This window comes from Anopheles merus, chromosome X (assembly GCF_017562075.2).
Source record: "Anopheles merus strain MAF chromosome X, AmerM5.1, whole genome shotgun sequence".
NCBI classification, from domain to species: domain Eukaryota; kingdom Metazoa; phylum Arthropoda; class Insecta; order Diptera; family Culicidae; genus Anopheles; species Anopheles merus.
Window position 1 is genome coordinate 14,263,709 of NC_054081.1, and position 17,027 is coordinate 14,280,735.

At 43.4% G+C, this 17,027-nt stretch overlaps 1 protein-coding gene across 4 annotated transcripts in view; it reads right to left on the minus strand.

Annotated features, from left to right (window-relative positions):
• The window catches only part of LOC121588047 (monocarboxylate transporter 12-like), a 129,043-nt gene extending 113,027 nt beyond the window's left edge, over nucleotides 1–16,016 (minus strand). The window contains exons 1-3 of one of the 4 annotated variants that reach the window (XM_041905613.1): nucleotides 15,762–16,016; nucleotides 14,007–14,539; nucleotides 179–444 (exon numbers count right to left, since the gene is read on the minus strand). In XM_041905613.1, coding sequence (XP_041761547.1) covers nucleotides 179–354 — 176 coding nt within the window. In that variant the 5' untranslated portion in view covers nucleotides 355–444; nucleotides 14,007–14,539; nucleotides 15,762–16,016. Of the gene's footprint in view, nucleotides 1–178; nucleotides 445–14,006; nucleotides 14,540–15,546 lie in introns of all 4 variants that reach the window. The other 3 variants (XM_041905606.1, XM_041905630.1, XM_041905622.1) reach the window with 3 other exon arrangements.
• Nucleotides 16,017–17,027: the final 1,011 nt, after the last annotated feature.

A 17,027-nucleotide genomic window follows, 5' to 3' on the forward strand; every position in this document is an offset into this window, starting at 1 on the left:
ATCCGATCTCGTAGCTGAAGCCGATTCCGGAGCAGATTCCGCTTCCGGAGCCAATTCCGTTTCCGGAACCGATTCAAGAGACTGATTTCTGAACTACTATCTGAAATCGATTCCACAAAAATTCGGAGCTAATCAGAATTTCGTCCAAAACTTAATTGTTCCCATCACTAGCGTGTACCTGTGAATTGCCGCACCCGTTTCCGGGCGCGGGGTCGGAGGCAGCGCGGGAGTCGTCGGGGTGGGTGAGGTGGTAGTGATGGTCGGCACGACGAAGCTGTACGTGCGGCCCTTCGCGTCGATCCGCTGCAGTATCGATGGCCAGGTCTTGCTACCCTTCAGGGAGATGGTGGCCATGGTCGAGCTGCTGCTGCTGCTCCGTGGCTCGGATGCTGACGGCCGGCGTCCGGTGTCATTCGCGCTCGCTTCTGTGCGTGTACATGTGTGCTGTAGCGAAAAATAGTATGTGTGTGTGAAAGAGAGAGAGAGAGAGAGAGAGAGAGAGAGAGAGAGAGAGAGAGAGAGAGAGAGAGAAGAAAGAAAGAGAAAGAGAGCGAAAGGATCAGTTGTGAGCAGCATGCGGGGAGCGAGCATGAAATCGAACACAAGTTTTGGGGGTGGTAAGTAAATGGGTTTCGGTGGAATCTTTAATTGTAATTTATTTTATGTAATGGCAGCTATTCGCCGTGAACAGCCCTATCAAGCGCCTACTAAGGCAACGCTGTACGCTGTCTATCCGTTGCCAGGAGCGATCGTTTGATTTCGCCATTTTTAGCAGCAAATTTCGAGTGTGGCTTGGTGCGATGGCCACGTCGGTAAAGCTTTTTTGTTGTTTGTGCAACTCAACGGCTGTATATCAGAGTTTAAACCTCCATCGTTATTGGGTTTGCCCATCGACTGAGTAGCCATTCAAACTTGTATAAGATGTTCCGAATGTTTACGATTGACCTTTCAATTAAATATTGCTCACTACTTATACCAGCATCATGATTGGACAAGATATGCCGACCTCACCAATTACCCCGAATTACCTATTGGAGATTACTTTTGAGGCACATAAGATCTTCGATAGTCGTACTATTAAAGGCGTCAAGAGGATGGCAAACTATTTGTTAAACCTTTCTTGATGAATTGACAGCATGCTGTCAGCTTTTTGATAGGGTGAGTTGTTCATACCGATAGAAAACGTTAATATAGGTTAATAGGCGGAGCATTTCTATAGTACTGTTGTACTTAAAGAACCTTTTACTGAGATTTATTTATCTGAAACGTCGGCGGGGAGTCATTAAAATCTAGAATGTCCTGTCTCTAAAGATGTATAAATCCATAAAGATAAATCTCCATAGATTTATAAATCTCCAATGATTCATTAATCGGGATCTTGTGGTTCTTTTGGGTTCTAAGCTTATTTTCAATGTTCACTGTGATGACATCTTTGGCCGGGATATGAAGACCTAGGGTCTCATCCGGCGAATGACGAGTGATATTCGCGACCCGTCGTGTTTTATGTATCTCTATTGTGGTCTTGTGCGCTCTATTATCAAGTGTGCGAGAATTGTCTGGTTATTCGAGTTTTTCAGCACGCATAACAAAAATAAGTCAATGAAAGCCAAGCCCACAAATGGTACAGGCAGGCCGTGGCCGATAACGGCTGTTGAACCAAAGAAGTAATCGTTGTTTTAGGTTTCCCACTAATAATCTCCCTTCATATAAGGAGCGTGGTTCGATTATTGTTCTTGAAACATTGTAAATTCGTTGCATTAGAGCCCAGGCCACTTTTATTGGAGGTCTGTTTTCTGCATAGCATTGTTTCGCCTTTGTTACTTTTCCGCATTCCTATGTATGTCCCTTGCAGATCCTTATTCCCCCGTCCTCACATCGCTTCCATCGGCGTACTAGATATGCAAGCTGTGATCCATTTCTGTCCTGTTTACATCGTTTGTCATCACTTTGTTCACCATTCCACATTTTTGTTCTTCCCCTTTGGCCTTCTCTCCTCCTCCCGCGAGTATTCTGATATTATCTCTGTTCGAAAGTACTAAAATAGAATTGCATATTAAACAATCTATCTCTCATTATCATTATTATTACATACATATACCTTTTTATATATTTTTGGAAATCGTAAAATCCTGAACTATTAAACTTACGCATTTTAACAGGAACAGTCTTTACCTAATTAAACACAATCAGATTTTAAATCAAGTTTAATCATTGCTTAATCATCAAGGCAAACAATCCAAATAAATTAAATATTTGATATTGAATATAGTCCACAGAGGAGTGTTGATGTTCGTGATGATCGTTACTGAAAAGTTTTTAATTTTCGAAAAGTGTCTGATTGCTTGTTTATCACGTTTTATGAATATATAATTAATTATTTGGTTCCATTGCTTTAATCGGAACCATTCGATTATGTCTGTTTGTCTCCTAGAATGGCTCAAATCTCAACTGAATCAGGTAAAGATGGAACATTTGCGAGCACATAGCACACCTGGAAAATCTGGTGTAGTTTAACATACGGTCATGATACATTTGACAGTTCTCTATTTTCACAAGAATTATGTTTATATTCTTGAAGAAACAAAAAAGATTTGTAAAAAAGTTGTACGAAGGATATTTAAATATATTTTTTACACGAATCCTTCAAAATAATCACTATCTGCATCAATGATGGTCAGTATCTGGTTCGGGAACTAGGACCCAAAACTGGCTACCGCCACCCTGAGAAAGACCACGTACACGGATTTAATTTGAACGACTAATTGCGCTTTATTGTTGCTGGACGATCTACTGATACCTCATTCAACGTCGCCAAAAATAAAATAAACAAAGGGTTTCAAGTTCCGGGAAGTTAGCAGATCGAATATGGTGAATTTTCTCTGAATTCTCTCGTTGTGGTTTGGCATTTGGCAACATGGCATGGCAAAGTATCGTGCGTTACCACCACACAAACGGCCTACCATTGGCCAATTTTGTAATCTATGACTGTACTACAATTTACAGAAGCTTTCGGTAGCCATTCACATTCAGTTTGAGGCCCTGATCGCAGATTGGTCCTGGAAGCGTCGGTATGAACTCATTCCAATCGTCTGATGGGAATGAGTCTGATTCTAAAACTCCCACAAAACCTCTGATTAAGTTTAGTTTTCCTTGTCATTCCGAATCGTTTTCATGGTTTTCATGTAAAACAGCGCAGCCTTTATTTTGTCCCGAAACTGTTGCTTCTCGCGGACAATCATGATGCATGTCATGCAATTTCACAATTCAAACGGATTTTATCGGATAATTACCAGCTTTCGATTAAGGCTGTTAAGCTTGTGTTGATATGTCGAGTGAAACCCGATCTATGAGCTAAAATGAAATTGTCAAAATTAACTTGAACACTCTGCATATCTCTATGGGGTCAGCACAAAACATTGCCCTATAAGTTAGACACATTTTATCACAATTCTCATTTTCATAGCCAAATGTATTTCTTATGTTTGTTGCAAATAATTTACTTTTTTGTTTTAATGTTCATAGTGATAATAGAACAGACAATGAGGAGTAAGTTAACCCGATTTTTTTTTAAAGTGAAAATGTCAAAATATAAATAATAAGACATAGCCAGACATAATAAGACGTTGAACACCAAAAAAAGCTTTAAAAAATCTAAATTTATAGATTTAAATTTAATACAACAATAAAAACTCCTGTGTTGGTCAGGACTTCTCCCAACAATGGAAAGGAAAATTGAGCTTGTTTAGATTCCAATATATTTGGCCGTGGAATATCATACCGAGTGTATATACTATGTGGTGGAAAATCTTAAGTATCTTCACCCCATACTCTTATCAGATAAAATAAAGCTTATTGCTGTTGGAGTTTGAAAAGATATAAGAAGAGGACAATCATTCTGATCTTTAGCTTGACTATCTTTGTTTGTCTTTAATTTGCTGGGTTAAAAAAAAATAAGTTTTTCAAATTTAAATGAAATAGAAAAAAAAATAAGTTAGTTAGAATCCAACATTTTTTTTGTAAATTATCAAACATGAAAAATTATACTTGAAGATGACAAATGCTAATAGGATCAGTGTTAGGTTAAATGATAATGGGACTGAGCGGTCGCCTGATATCTGGCTCGAGGATCGTGGATTTAATTATGTCAGTGTGAGTATAAGGTGTGAGATCTCCATACCAAACTTATTCCCGTTAACCGTTTTATTTTGAAGTTGGAAGTTCAGATCAATGAGTTCGCCTTCTGTGTGAAAGTGGACTTCAACCTTTCGACCACATCATAAACGACAAATTAGCATCAGCTGCAGAACGAACGATTGAGAAAAATATCAAGACCGATGCCTTTATCCATAGGGCAAACACCGATTTCGTCACACTAACTCAAAAAAATTCTCCCTTAAGTCATCAAACTAATACCACAACCACCATCTGATCTACACCGACAAATCAGTACCATTTCCACCGGCTGTGAAATCTACTCCAGCATCAAAAATAGTGCCATCAGGCTGCCATGCCTAAATCTTCACAACAGCAGCAACCCAACGCAAAAAAAAAAAAAATCATGCAGCAATAAACCCAACGTGATCTTCATTGACAGTCCTTTGGGCACTTGAATCTAGAAACACCCGTGACACGATCATTTAACTGCTTAGCAATGTATCGATTTCCTCCCAAGTCACCTTCTGCTGGATTCCTGGTCACGCCGGTATTCGCGTAAACGAAATAGCAGATGGGCTAGCTAACGCAGGATGTAATAACCTGCCCTGTAGATAATCATAATCATCGCCAATCAATAGTTGGAGCGGTTATTGGATTAACAGCGGCCGCTCTTTCCTGAGAACCATCAAAACCATAACATCAGCATAGAGAGACCATCCATCACACCAAGATCAAAGAGTGCTATCACGTCTTCGGTTTGGACATACTTGGCTAGCTCACATTTTTTTTCATTGCCAAATTCAGCCCATCGCTATACAGTTTCTGTGGCATTGATATAACCGTCCGCCATATCTTAACCAATGTCATGAATATACTGCGGAACGCATCACCTACAAATTGGACCGCAGCCTCTAACCAGATAGCAACTGCCAGCGAAAACTTTTATAAATTTCGCCGAATTCATTACATTAAAAAAACCCAAAAGGCTTGCAAAGACGAACGTTGGATTTTAAGATAAGATCTTATTGAATTGATCTTATAAGAATTGCAAATAAACTCTACAAATACAGGAAGCCATCTAAATAATCCTCTTTATCCTGAGAAATGTCATGTTTTCTTCATGAAGCCATCTTGACATGATGTGCTTTTAGCTTTGAAGTCCATAGCGGGTTATATCTCAATTATCTTATATTCGATTGTTTTAGTTACATCCCATATTTTTTTGGTGTGTTCTCACGATTTTTAAGCAATTCTCAGAATGTTTGGATTCCATTACATTGATTATTACATTATATTGATGTCCAATGGGACGATACCAATAAATCGTGGGAACGAACGAAAAATCTACGAGATACGATGAATAAATCGTGAGACGAGCGACAAACAAATTACCAAATTACGGGAACCAACGAATACATCGTGGGAAACACTGTATCTGTTTCTAAATACCAACAAGATTCTGTCATACATCCATCGATTGTGTTCTATCATCTACGTCGTACATTAGTACTCATTTTTCTGTATTGATTTCTTTCTAATATCCGTGAACCTATTCTGATCATATATCTGATGTCAAGCATTGCCTATGTCAACATCAACTACGTTTTAGTTCCATATCCCGTCTAGTTATTTGTATCCATCCAAATTCAAATGATATCTTCTTTACATTCCAAGGACTGTGAATCTGCTTAGTGTTAATTTCTATCATGGGTTGTCTTCTCTAATTCTACACACATCCAACAAATCTGTGATGGAATTAAATGTGGCATGGACATGCTTTAAACGATATGAGACATTTTCTTGAATGCAAAGATACATCCGCCAACAATTCCGCAATAACAAATCTCTAGAAGGTGTTTTTTTTATGTCCCAGGTAACGTCACAGTTCCATAAGACAGTAAATAAGCAATCTCGAACGCAATATTTGTAGTTTGTTGAGCTCGTCTTGTGCGATACAAACATTGTTAGCGAACGTTAGCCACCAACTGGAAACTATTTTTAACTAGAGCCCATGCTACGAGTTTCGATGTCATTGACTCTGGGAGATCGATCTCAACAGTCAACGTTGTAAAACCAGGATTCGCTTCACCCACGCTTCACAAGGACCAAGTACAATCAAAACGAGCAGCACTTCCCCCCCCCCCACGCTCGATGCATTTGTTCCGGAGCGTCATTAAACCTTGTTGAGATTGGCTCATTTAATGGTACATTTAACTCTATGTGGTGCAATTTCAAAGTGTTTCCGCTCCACTTTTGCGCTCCACATGAGGTTGCGTGTGTGGAGGCGCTTTAAAGAACATCTCGAACTATTTCGAATGCTTATACTTCCTCTCTAGTGCGTCCAATTAAACTTCTGCCCCATCTTGCATAACCAATAGACGAGGTGTATCAATCAGCTTGAAAACTGGTGCACATTGAAACGAATTTGATTTTTACAGTCTTTTGCATCGCTTTCCGGAGGGCCAGTCCTGCCCACCCGTGGTCACCGTGGTCGCCGTGGTTTTATTCGAGTGAGTGCCAGTTTTTGCGTCGTAAAATTATTAGCAGGCTGCACATTTGTTTCCAGCTGTTTTTTTTTTATTATTATTATTGTTGCTTCTCCTCTCTATGCCTGAGGGGGGGGGGGGATCGTTAAAGGCGGGGAGCGAATGGTTCAAGAAGATTTGATATTTGGGGGAAAACGCACTAAAGTGTGAAGCATAAAAATGGAAAAAAGATATGCTACCGTTTTGCCTGCCGAGCGTCTGGCACTCCCACGCTTCCGTGCACGCCCCGTCGATTGGCGGGTGGGATGCGCTGCTGCAGACTCAACGAGCCCCCGACCTCCTAGCCATCCCCCCCCCCTCCTAGGGTGGTAGAAGGTGCGGGAGGATTAGATTTATTGAACGACATTCAACACACTGCTGAACTGCGGGGCACGTTCACCCTGTTTGACTTAAGCAAACGTCAAACAATTCATCTATTTCCAAATTAAATTTGAGATGTCCTTCATGAGCAGCCCGAAATCTCCGACGGCACACACACACACGCACACACTCGAAACACACTCGTCCAATTCGGCTGCTTCGGCAAAGTTTATCGGTCCAAGAGGAAAAGTGTCGAAATCAGCACAGTCGCCCGTAGGAAAGGTTAGGCGAACCACTGCCACCCCGGGGATGGTGGTGGCATATGGGCAAATGTTTACCTCGCACACACGCACGCACACACACACACACACATGCACACATAGGAACGCACAACGCATACCGGCGTACGAATTGGTTTGCCGGTTACTGGTGTAAAGGAGCATTCACGTTGGGCACGAAGCAGGGACGGTTGTTCCAGAACGAATTGGGACCAAAGTTAAACCTGGGCCACCCAGACGACGAAGACGAAATTCTTCCCTCTTCCCTCGGCTCCATCTCCTCTGCAGGATTCTACTGCTGCCTGCAAAGACGAACCCACCAAGGTTAGCAGCCGGTTATCGCGTTTGGTTTTCGTAGCACGGGCGCGTAGCGTTGGCGTGCAGCGCAAGGGCAACAGACAGGCAACAGAAAGGGAAAATGGGATGAAAAGCAATATTTTACCACCCTGCGGGGTCTGTCTCTATGTGAGTGTGTGTGTGTGTGTCACGCTTTATGGACCGTTTGGACCGCTGCGCACGAAAGTAGGACATTGGTGCACCTTGCCCTGGCTCAATAAAGCGAGAAAGAAATACCGTATGTGTGTGTGTGTGTGTGTGAGAGAGAGAGAGAGAGAGAGAGAGAGAGAGAGAGAGAGAGAGAGAGCGCGAACAGCGAGAAAGATAGGCAATCCGCAGCACACAGCGGAGATGTTCATTCATTTTTGCGCTCCTGTGGCAGTGAATGGCACGGTGCGAAAGCTTCTGTTGATAAGATTCGCTCGTTTCGGAATGTCCCTGTGTGTCTGTGTATGTGTGTGTGTGTGTGTGTGTGTAGGACGGGGTGGGGGCGTAATGAGGAATGGGTAGTCGCATGACGCAGCCGGGCGGCCCCAGACGCGAGAGAGTGGCCGTGGAGTCGAAATGATGGTTTATTTAACCCACGTCATAGCAAAATGTTGGCTTTTACTTTACGAGCCAGCCGGCACCCGGACGGTACAAAGGGGGAGTGGGAGGGGGGGGGAGGAGGATGTGGAGAGGAAAACGAGAGGATGAGTGGGCGGCTAGGGGCTACTGGCTAGGGAGGGACGCTGGCACGCTGTGCGCACTACCTACAGATATCTATGCTAATAAAGGAATCCCTTTAAATTTGCTGCCTCCTCACCCCGCCTTGCACGCGGGTGGCAACTGTTTTATGTTGCCTCCTTGTGTTGCCTCCCTACTTCTTCTTTTTTTTGCATCCTGCAACGGTCGGAATAGCAGAGCTTGCGGCTTTTTGCACATTTTCCTCCCTCGTTTGCGGTTGTGATGAGCCGGTCGAGCAGCACACGGAGCTAAACTATCGCAACTGGCAGCCTCTTGGGGCGCGTATGTGCCATGCCCCATCCGCTACGGTACAACTGACACACACACACATACACACACCGTAATGAGGGATTATTGGACCTGAGCGGACCGAAAACAAAGGGGATAAAAACACAGAAGAAGGGTCAGCCACTTCTTGACCGGGCTTCGATAAACTGATGGCCGGATGATTTAGGGGCTATCCATCTTTTGCCCGCGCAACCTGCTGCTGCTGCTGCTGCTGTGACAGGAGCGTGTTGGGCTGCCGGCTCGACGGAGTAACCACAGCCGATTACAAAGATTATGACGTACCCGGCCGAATCACAAGCTAAACCCCGTTTGGACGTCCTTGCCCAAAGATCCCGGGGTCCTTCTTTTTCTTGTTTCTCCAGAGCAGCGCCACTTGCTGCAGTGTGTTGTGAGTGTAACCATGGACCACGACACGACAGCCCTCGTTTCAGAATCGATCCTCTTCTCCCTCCCATTACAAGCACGAGGGAAGGGCACTCGGTGTAATAGGGGAAGCGAGAGGGTCGAGAGTGTTCCAGCTTGTAAAAAGAACGGATCATTCATTACTTGGTCGTTGGCCCAGACGAGCCCGTTCTGGCTCTCTGTATGAGTGTGTGTGTGTGTGTGAGTGTGTATGAGCTCTAATGATGGCCCTGAGGCATCTGGCATCCGCTTTGTAAGATAGCACCGAACGACCGAGTCCAATAAGAAAAAAAACAGAACAAAACATTTTCCAAAAAAGTATACATATCGGTACCACTGTTCTGTTCTTGTTGGTCGATTTGTTGCCCGGTGTCGTTTTCGGTCGGTTTGGGTAAAGCCAACTGGTTCGGCATGGCCCACTGCACCCCGCTGACGGAGTGTGCCTTGTTAGCAAACGGGGCCAAACAAGCCGCTGCTTTGTGGAAGGATTGTATGTACCCAAAAATACTCCTGAAAGTATGCAATCGGCACCAACAGTTGGAAGTAAAGAGTATGCATTTTAAAAACTCTTACGTCATTAGGAGCCGTGAGTCAATTGTTAATGCGTACACTATTAAAGGTATGCACTAAGTAAAGTAGCTAAACACGTAAGTGAATATGGCAAAAGTAAAAATATCTTAAAAATATTTTAATTTTTTTTTATATGAGAGTAAAAAACAACAATTTAGTAAAAACTGAAAACAAATAGCAAAAAATAAAATGGAAAAACATATTTTAAGCGTTTTAAGTAAATTGAAAAAAACATGCATAGAGAAAGCAATATTTACTTTTTACTACAAATTCATGTTTTGATTACACTCACACACTTGTTAACAATTGAACGTGGTGTATAAAAAAAGTCTGCTCTAATGGAACGTCCATACGAAAAGTTAACTTTTCAGTTTAGAAAAGTATCAAATAGGCTCATGCCACATTTATCGATCACCTCTAAATAAAAACAAAACTAAAAATCGTTATTACTTGCACGCCAATGTGAGTATTATTATTAAAAGAACATATTGTAGCATGGGGCATTTTCAGTATGTATGACTTTAGACCTTCAGATACATCGAGAGATAGTAAGTATCGCATTATTAAACATTTTGCAATAGCTAACATTAGCCGGTCTCGTAGTACTGTCGTCAACACGTACGACTTAACAAAATGCCCGTCATTGGTTCATACCCCAAATGGACCGTGCCGCCATACGTAGGACTGACTATCCTGCTATGGGGGGATCATAAGTCACTGAAAGTCAAGCCCACAAGTGGTACAGGCAGGCCTTGACCGACAACGGTTGTTGAGCCAAAAGAAGAAGAAGATTGTAGCATATCTGCTAAACAGAACTTATTATAAACGACACTATCAGCTATAGAGACATTGTAACACACTTCGGAAAGCCAAATCACACTATTGCAACACATTCATTATATTACATCAGCAAATCAATCCACACCATAGCAACATACCTAGACCATACTGTCCATAGAAAAAACCATTGAGACACATTTATCGAAAACAACCGAAACGCGCAACATAAGCAATTCAATCGTTACTGCAGCAAAGTGGATAAACCGAGAACGCATAGCAACTTATTGCTAAAGGCGCAGTGTAGGCAAAGATCGACGAACCCACCGTTCTTTGGCTGGAACAGTTGAAACTTTCCAGAACCTTCGTAAAAACACTAATAGCGCTACATAGGCACAAATTGACAGACACCTCACTCAGATACAATGTATAAATTGCACCTCATATCAATAACCTTTAATTAGGACAAAAACACATTCCAAAACCAAATGTACGAAATCCATTGAGTATAAATAAAACCAATTCCGACCATGGCAAGTCATATTCGTTCGGACTGTCAGGATAGGACTATGCCCATCCAACATCTATCGACTTCTCATTTAAAGAGTTTAGTTATGCTCCCCTACCCAAGGTAAGGCCTCTAAACTCCAATGTTACCAGTAAGGGAAACCTACTAAAGGTTTCTATGATCGCGTGGACGATCAAGTGTCGAAAAGTCCGCTCGAACAAAGTTTTATTCCACCTCGGCTCATATCAGTAAAAACTGACCTACCGCGACGGCACTCGAGGTACAAATGTACGATCATCCCATTAAAATATGTAAGAAATTTAAATGATATCAACATGTTCAATTATTATAAAACACATTATAATGAACTTAAATAAATAGAAATAAAAGCTAAAAAGGTGATCAAAACGAAATAAATGTCCAGGCGTGCGGGAAAGGATAAAAGCAAATTGCGTAAAACCAACACATAATCCTCGTCCGTGTTGCAAAACGCATGAAACTATGCAATATGTTTATCGATTACACTTTTTTACTCATGTTGATTGTTCAAGAACAATTTAAAATGATATTTTTACATCAGTTAAGCTAAATAAAGAAAAGAGAAAAGCAACAAATTAACGATTGTGACGTACAACTTCTTAAGCCAATGTACAGTGGAAGCAGACCGGTAGTATGTTTGCTTTAAAGTAGATAGTATTACATTAAGAAAGCCTTAGATTAGACAACTAAACCCCGTTAATCTTAAGGGGAAAATTTTGAAACATGTTGGTACAGAAACGGAGCATTTTTAAATGACTATATTTAAAAATGAATTGTGTTGATTTTCGAGTGTAACAATTTTCAGAAAGGTTATTAAATAACCTATGAAATTAGTGCCTTATTTAAAAAATGCTTTAATATTCATGGAAGATATTGCATTACAAACTGTGTTATCCTTTGTAGAATTTGAAGAACAAATTGTAGAATGATTTATTCTAAAGCTTGTGTCCAAAAATCAAAAATTATAGTCCATATTATTTCTTCTAATAATATTATTCCTGAAGGGATAACAAGAACACAGTTTATCTTAAAAGCAGTCAGTTAAGTGAAGAGGTTTCACAATTCCAATCCTGTTTATAAGAAATCGAAGATACGTTTGAGCAAATTTTTAAGACTAAGATTATTAGTATGGAATTTCCAGCTGAGATGATAAAATTTTCAAGAAGTTTTTCATAAATATAAATATAAAAATAATAAGATAAACTTAGGAAAAAATGAAGATTAATTTGAGACGTAAGTAAAGCACGTCTGGTTATATACCGTGGAATATCCGCATTTCGGCATTAATTTTAATTACTTCGTTCTTTTTTACAGTAATACGACTTTGGCCATATTTTCTGTTCTAATGTTATTACCTATGATTTCGTTCAGAACTAATGTTAGCAAAATATTAGTAATTGGTAGATCTTACAACATCTAAAAACAAAATAACTTCACTCTCTTATTGATTAATTGATGATACTTTACATTTTTATCGAACTCAAAGAATGCGAACTCAAATTACCAGCTCACGGACACTGTTAGAAAGGCGTGGAATTATCAAAATGTAGCTAATAATGTTAAATTAAAGTTATTTTCAATCATAAATAGAACACAAAATTTTTCTTGAATTGAAAATGTTAAATTCTATTAACCACAAATGTTTATCCCGGTGTTTGTATGGGTAGCTTCAATTGTACTTCCGACGAGGGATAATATTTTCTTTTACAAAACATAATAAACATAGCATAGAATGTGCATATAGCATTTGTATGTTCAGAAGACTAACGAAACTATTAATGTAAGGAATTTATAAGACGTAAACAGTACTTCTTTTTGTTGAGCGAAAAAAAAACTGTGCACTTATTTGCTAGCAACAATGTTTTAAAAATAAGTTGAAACTAGTTCGTAACCGTTGTGGTATACAAACGCGTCCGAAAAAGTTCCTGCAACCGATAAAAGTGAAACAAATCGATTTGTTTCGCTTGCAACAAAAATGTCCCCGCAGCATGAGCTTGACAGCTCATCCAATACGATTTGGCAACAAATGTTCTCGCTACATTTTTACACGCCTGTGTCTTTCGGTATGCAAATAGCGGTACAGTTATAATAATAATTATAAAAAAATTAAAAATAACCTTATTCATTGAAATCATAATTGTCACAGGTTACAAATCATACCTGATGACGAGAGCCTCCCTTGCACAGTGTGCATTAACATCCAGTCCAGTACAGCAATAGAGACGCCTTTAAGCCTTTAAGCCGCATGAACAAGCTTACTGAGGCAAACTTAAAAACAAACGCCTAAACGGTATGCAATTCAAGCCAATAAGCAAATAGGTCTTATTAAGGTTTGCCTTCGAATAGGTTCGAATCAGCCCCAGAGGGGGGGGGGGACTCGTATTCTTTCCAGTTTTCACTCCCCTTCTTTCCCCATTCCCCTACCTCATTTCACCCCACCCTCTGTTCCTCTCCCTCATTAGCGTGATTACATATTTTTCGGGACCTGAAATTGGACCTGCACTCCAGCTGGTGGGCTGCTCCTTTCGTTCGTGCATACACACCGACACACATAACGAGTGCACAGCCCCTTCACAACCATCGAGCCAGGATCCAGGACAGCCCAAATGGGTCCAGTCTGTCGTGCCGATGCTGCCCGATGCAACGCCAACAGTCAGTAGGTCATTCCGAAATCGAGCAGGCGGGATAAGAAGAGGCCACAGAAAGACGCACACACACACACATGGACACAAACATACACAGAGCGTGCAGACCGACGCGAGCCTGACCAAGTTTGGTTGGGCGTCAACATACAACGACATAAACATACACACACACACACACACACAGAGGGAGAGCAGTGTGCTGTCGTCGCCATAGTATCTCGGGCACGCTGTCGTCAGATTGCATTCCGCAGGGGCGTGCGAGGGGCGAGGTTATTTGCGGGAAAGGTACGGGAGACCATGACCTACATAGCGGTCGAACGCTGGTCCGAGCGCGCGCGCCTGCATGTATGTAAGCCGCCCGCCAGCAGCACCGGGAGTGCAGCGGGTGCACATACATTCAGGCGCTCTTCGGGCCTGTGACGCCTCGACTACTTACAGTGTGGGGCGGGATGGTTTTTGTTGTTGTTGTTGTTGTTGTTGCGGTTGTTGCTGTTCGGCTTCTTCGGCTGCTGTTTGGTTGCAGAGCGTGTTGATTGCGTGAGATTTGCACACAAATTTACACAAACACACACACACACACACACACACACACACACACACACACACACACGCAGAGGCACTGGCAACGGGCAGGATGGCGGGTGGCGGAAACGGCGCTGGGCAGGGGATTGTTTTTCCCCCAGGATGTTGAGGTTATGGTTGAGTTGATAGTTGAGCGTTGAGCTTGCGGGGCAGGAGTATCACTCCGTTGCACTCGAGCGATCGCGTCGTGCTCTAGAAACACAAACCACAGACAAACACACACACACACATACATATACACTCAAGTACTTTACCACGTAATCACACTTACAAAATTACACACACATACACAAACACTTTTTTTTGCTAGTTGGCGAACGCCAAAATAGAGGGACCGGGTTGCGGGCACTGTTTTCGTTTCGGCGAGCAAGTGTGAGCCACTAAAACCTAAGCAGCATGATTTGTGGATAGAAAGGTAGTGGTTGAGAGGCTTCTTCTTTGTTTTATTTTTTATATTTGCTTTAGAGGGGATACAATGGAGAGGGGAGGGAAGCCGAAAACCGATAAGCCGCGTTGGAAGGAATGGCGCGAGGCGGTTGTCGCCCGTGCGGCGCATAAATATGTAAACTAAGGTGATGTTATTTTCAAACCTTCCCCTCCCTCATACCTCCTTCCTTTCTCCTCCTCACCCTGGCCCAGTGCTCGCGGCGGTACGGCCGCAAATTGGTTGCGACACTAGAAAAGATCCGGCCGCCCCTCGCTAGCACCGTAACGCCGGGTAACGGCTTTCATCTATCCGATTCCTGCCGAAGTAAGAAAGCGGCAGCTAAGGGAAGGAAGAGCTGGTTAGAGAGGGAGGGAGGGGGGGGGAAATGTTTTCTAGTGCTAGTTTTGAAATAAAAATATTAACCCCTTGTTAGCGAACCCCACGCAGCTCCGCTGCTGAGAGTGGAGCAAGATGGGCAACTACCGAAATGTAAACAAAATCAATTTAAACTGTTCGGACGCCTCAACGATGGTCGCTAACGGGGACGCATCTTTTTTATGGGAGTAAGGGAGGGTTTGCAGTGTAGGCACGGGGGGATGACATGGGTCGGTGGAAATAATGAGGCAGGCCCTGTGAGGAGTGGGAAACCCGTATTCCAAAAACACACTCGGTGCACATTTGCAATTATTCGACCACTCGCGGCTAATTTCTACACCGTCCGGCCAGCTGCAAACGGAGGGAGGGTTTGGGGAAGGGTGGCTGTTTCGGCTCGTAAAATTGATTGGCTGGGAGGAGAAAGAGCAGAAGGAGGAGGAGTAGTGGAAGACGCCGTTCGATGTAACAAGTAGCTTGAAGCGGGGGAGAATCGTTGCTATGCATATGATCGGAGGAGGAGGAGTGGAATTGGAGGGAAGCAGGGGGAGCGGGGGCGTCCCGGCACGCCGCAAACATTAACGGGGCCACTTACACATTAATTTTTGTCGCGTTTATGAGCGTCCGCGGTGGGCCGCGCGGGTGACATTAATTGATATGATGTTCTCGTAGTGTTTACGCGCGCACTCGACCAAACATACGAAACCGAAGAAAAAAAAACACACACACACACTCTCGCTCGTATTCAGCACCGGCAGTAACGCGGTTTGCACCCCTTTGGGGTGGTTTGTGTATTTTTTTTTTGCTTACTTTCTTTCCTTCGTTCGCTTCACGCACGCCAACCGACTCCTTATTAGTAGCTGCACCTAGCGGGCCAAGTGTCTGGGTCAATTCGGCTTGCACGTGCGGCACGTGCGGCTGACTGTACCCGCTGGAGACTGTGGCGTTGGATTCGATGCGGACGGATCGACGGATAAACGATTCGAACGCGGTCACCTGGCCCACCGGCGGGGAACGGCCCCTGGACGACTAGCTCGAGCGCGCGCGCGCTTGCAGGTCGCACAACCGACACGGATCGACTGACCGTGGCGGACACTGACGATGGCGTCGCTACCAAAGACCGCCAAAGCATCTATTTTCTGCCTCCTCCCCCCCACCCCACCACCCCTCCGCCCATCGCCACAGTGCCCTCCACCGGCAGTGGCGCGGGTTCCCAGCGACGCCCGAACACTTTCTCTCCCTCACAAACAAAAACCGTTCCGCAAAACCCGCATCGTGCGTATCTCTTTGCCTTCATTTCACTCTCGCATACTTTCTCTCGCTCTTGCTCGTGCTCTCTCTCTTTCTCTCGCTCCAGTGATGCTCTCGACGTAGTAGGACCGTGATCGACGTCATCACCGGGTCCAGGGTTCTGCGCTCGCCGAAAAGCTCCCGATCGGAAGCTGCGGCACGCTCGGGCACATCGCACAACCGTTCGGGTCTCCTGCTCGTGTCGTTAGTAGACGCGCCGCAGAGCGAGCAGGCGAGCACGCGAGAGTGCGAAAGAGAACGAGGGCAAACCCTGTGGGGATGTTTGTTGCGTCTGAATGTCGGTCGGTTTCTGCCAGCTTCGACTTCAGTTGAAAGGATGCTTTACGGTGTAAGGATTACAAACACTCGCACACACCGGCAGCCAGTGCCGATTTCTTTCATTCGCTCTCCCGCTCGCTTAGTATACATTTATATGTCGCTCCATCTTTCTCTCTCTTTGTATTGCTCTCTCTCTCTTTCTCTCTTTGCTTTTCCCACTTAGTTTACACGTCAATCGGTGCTAATCTTCTCACTTGATTATTGCACCTTTCACAACGGGTTAACACACAACCGCCGTGTGGAAATTCAAAGTAGCGTTCGCTCCCTTTCCCCGTTTGCTCGCTCTTGCCAGCCATCCAATCCAATTTGTGTATGAGCGAGGGTGTGTGTGCGTTACTGCTTGTAACTTCTATAGTCTAATTTGAGAAACACAGAACTTTTCCTACCTCCTCCCCCCCCCACCCAAAAAGAGCGGGTCGCATCATTACGGCCGGTTTCGAGAAAGCG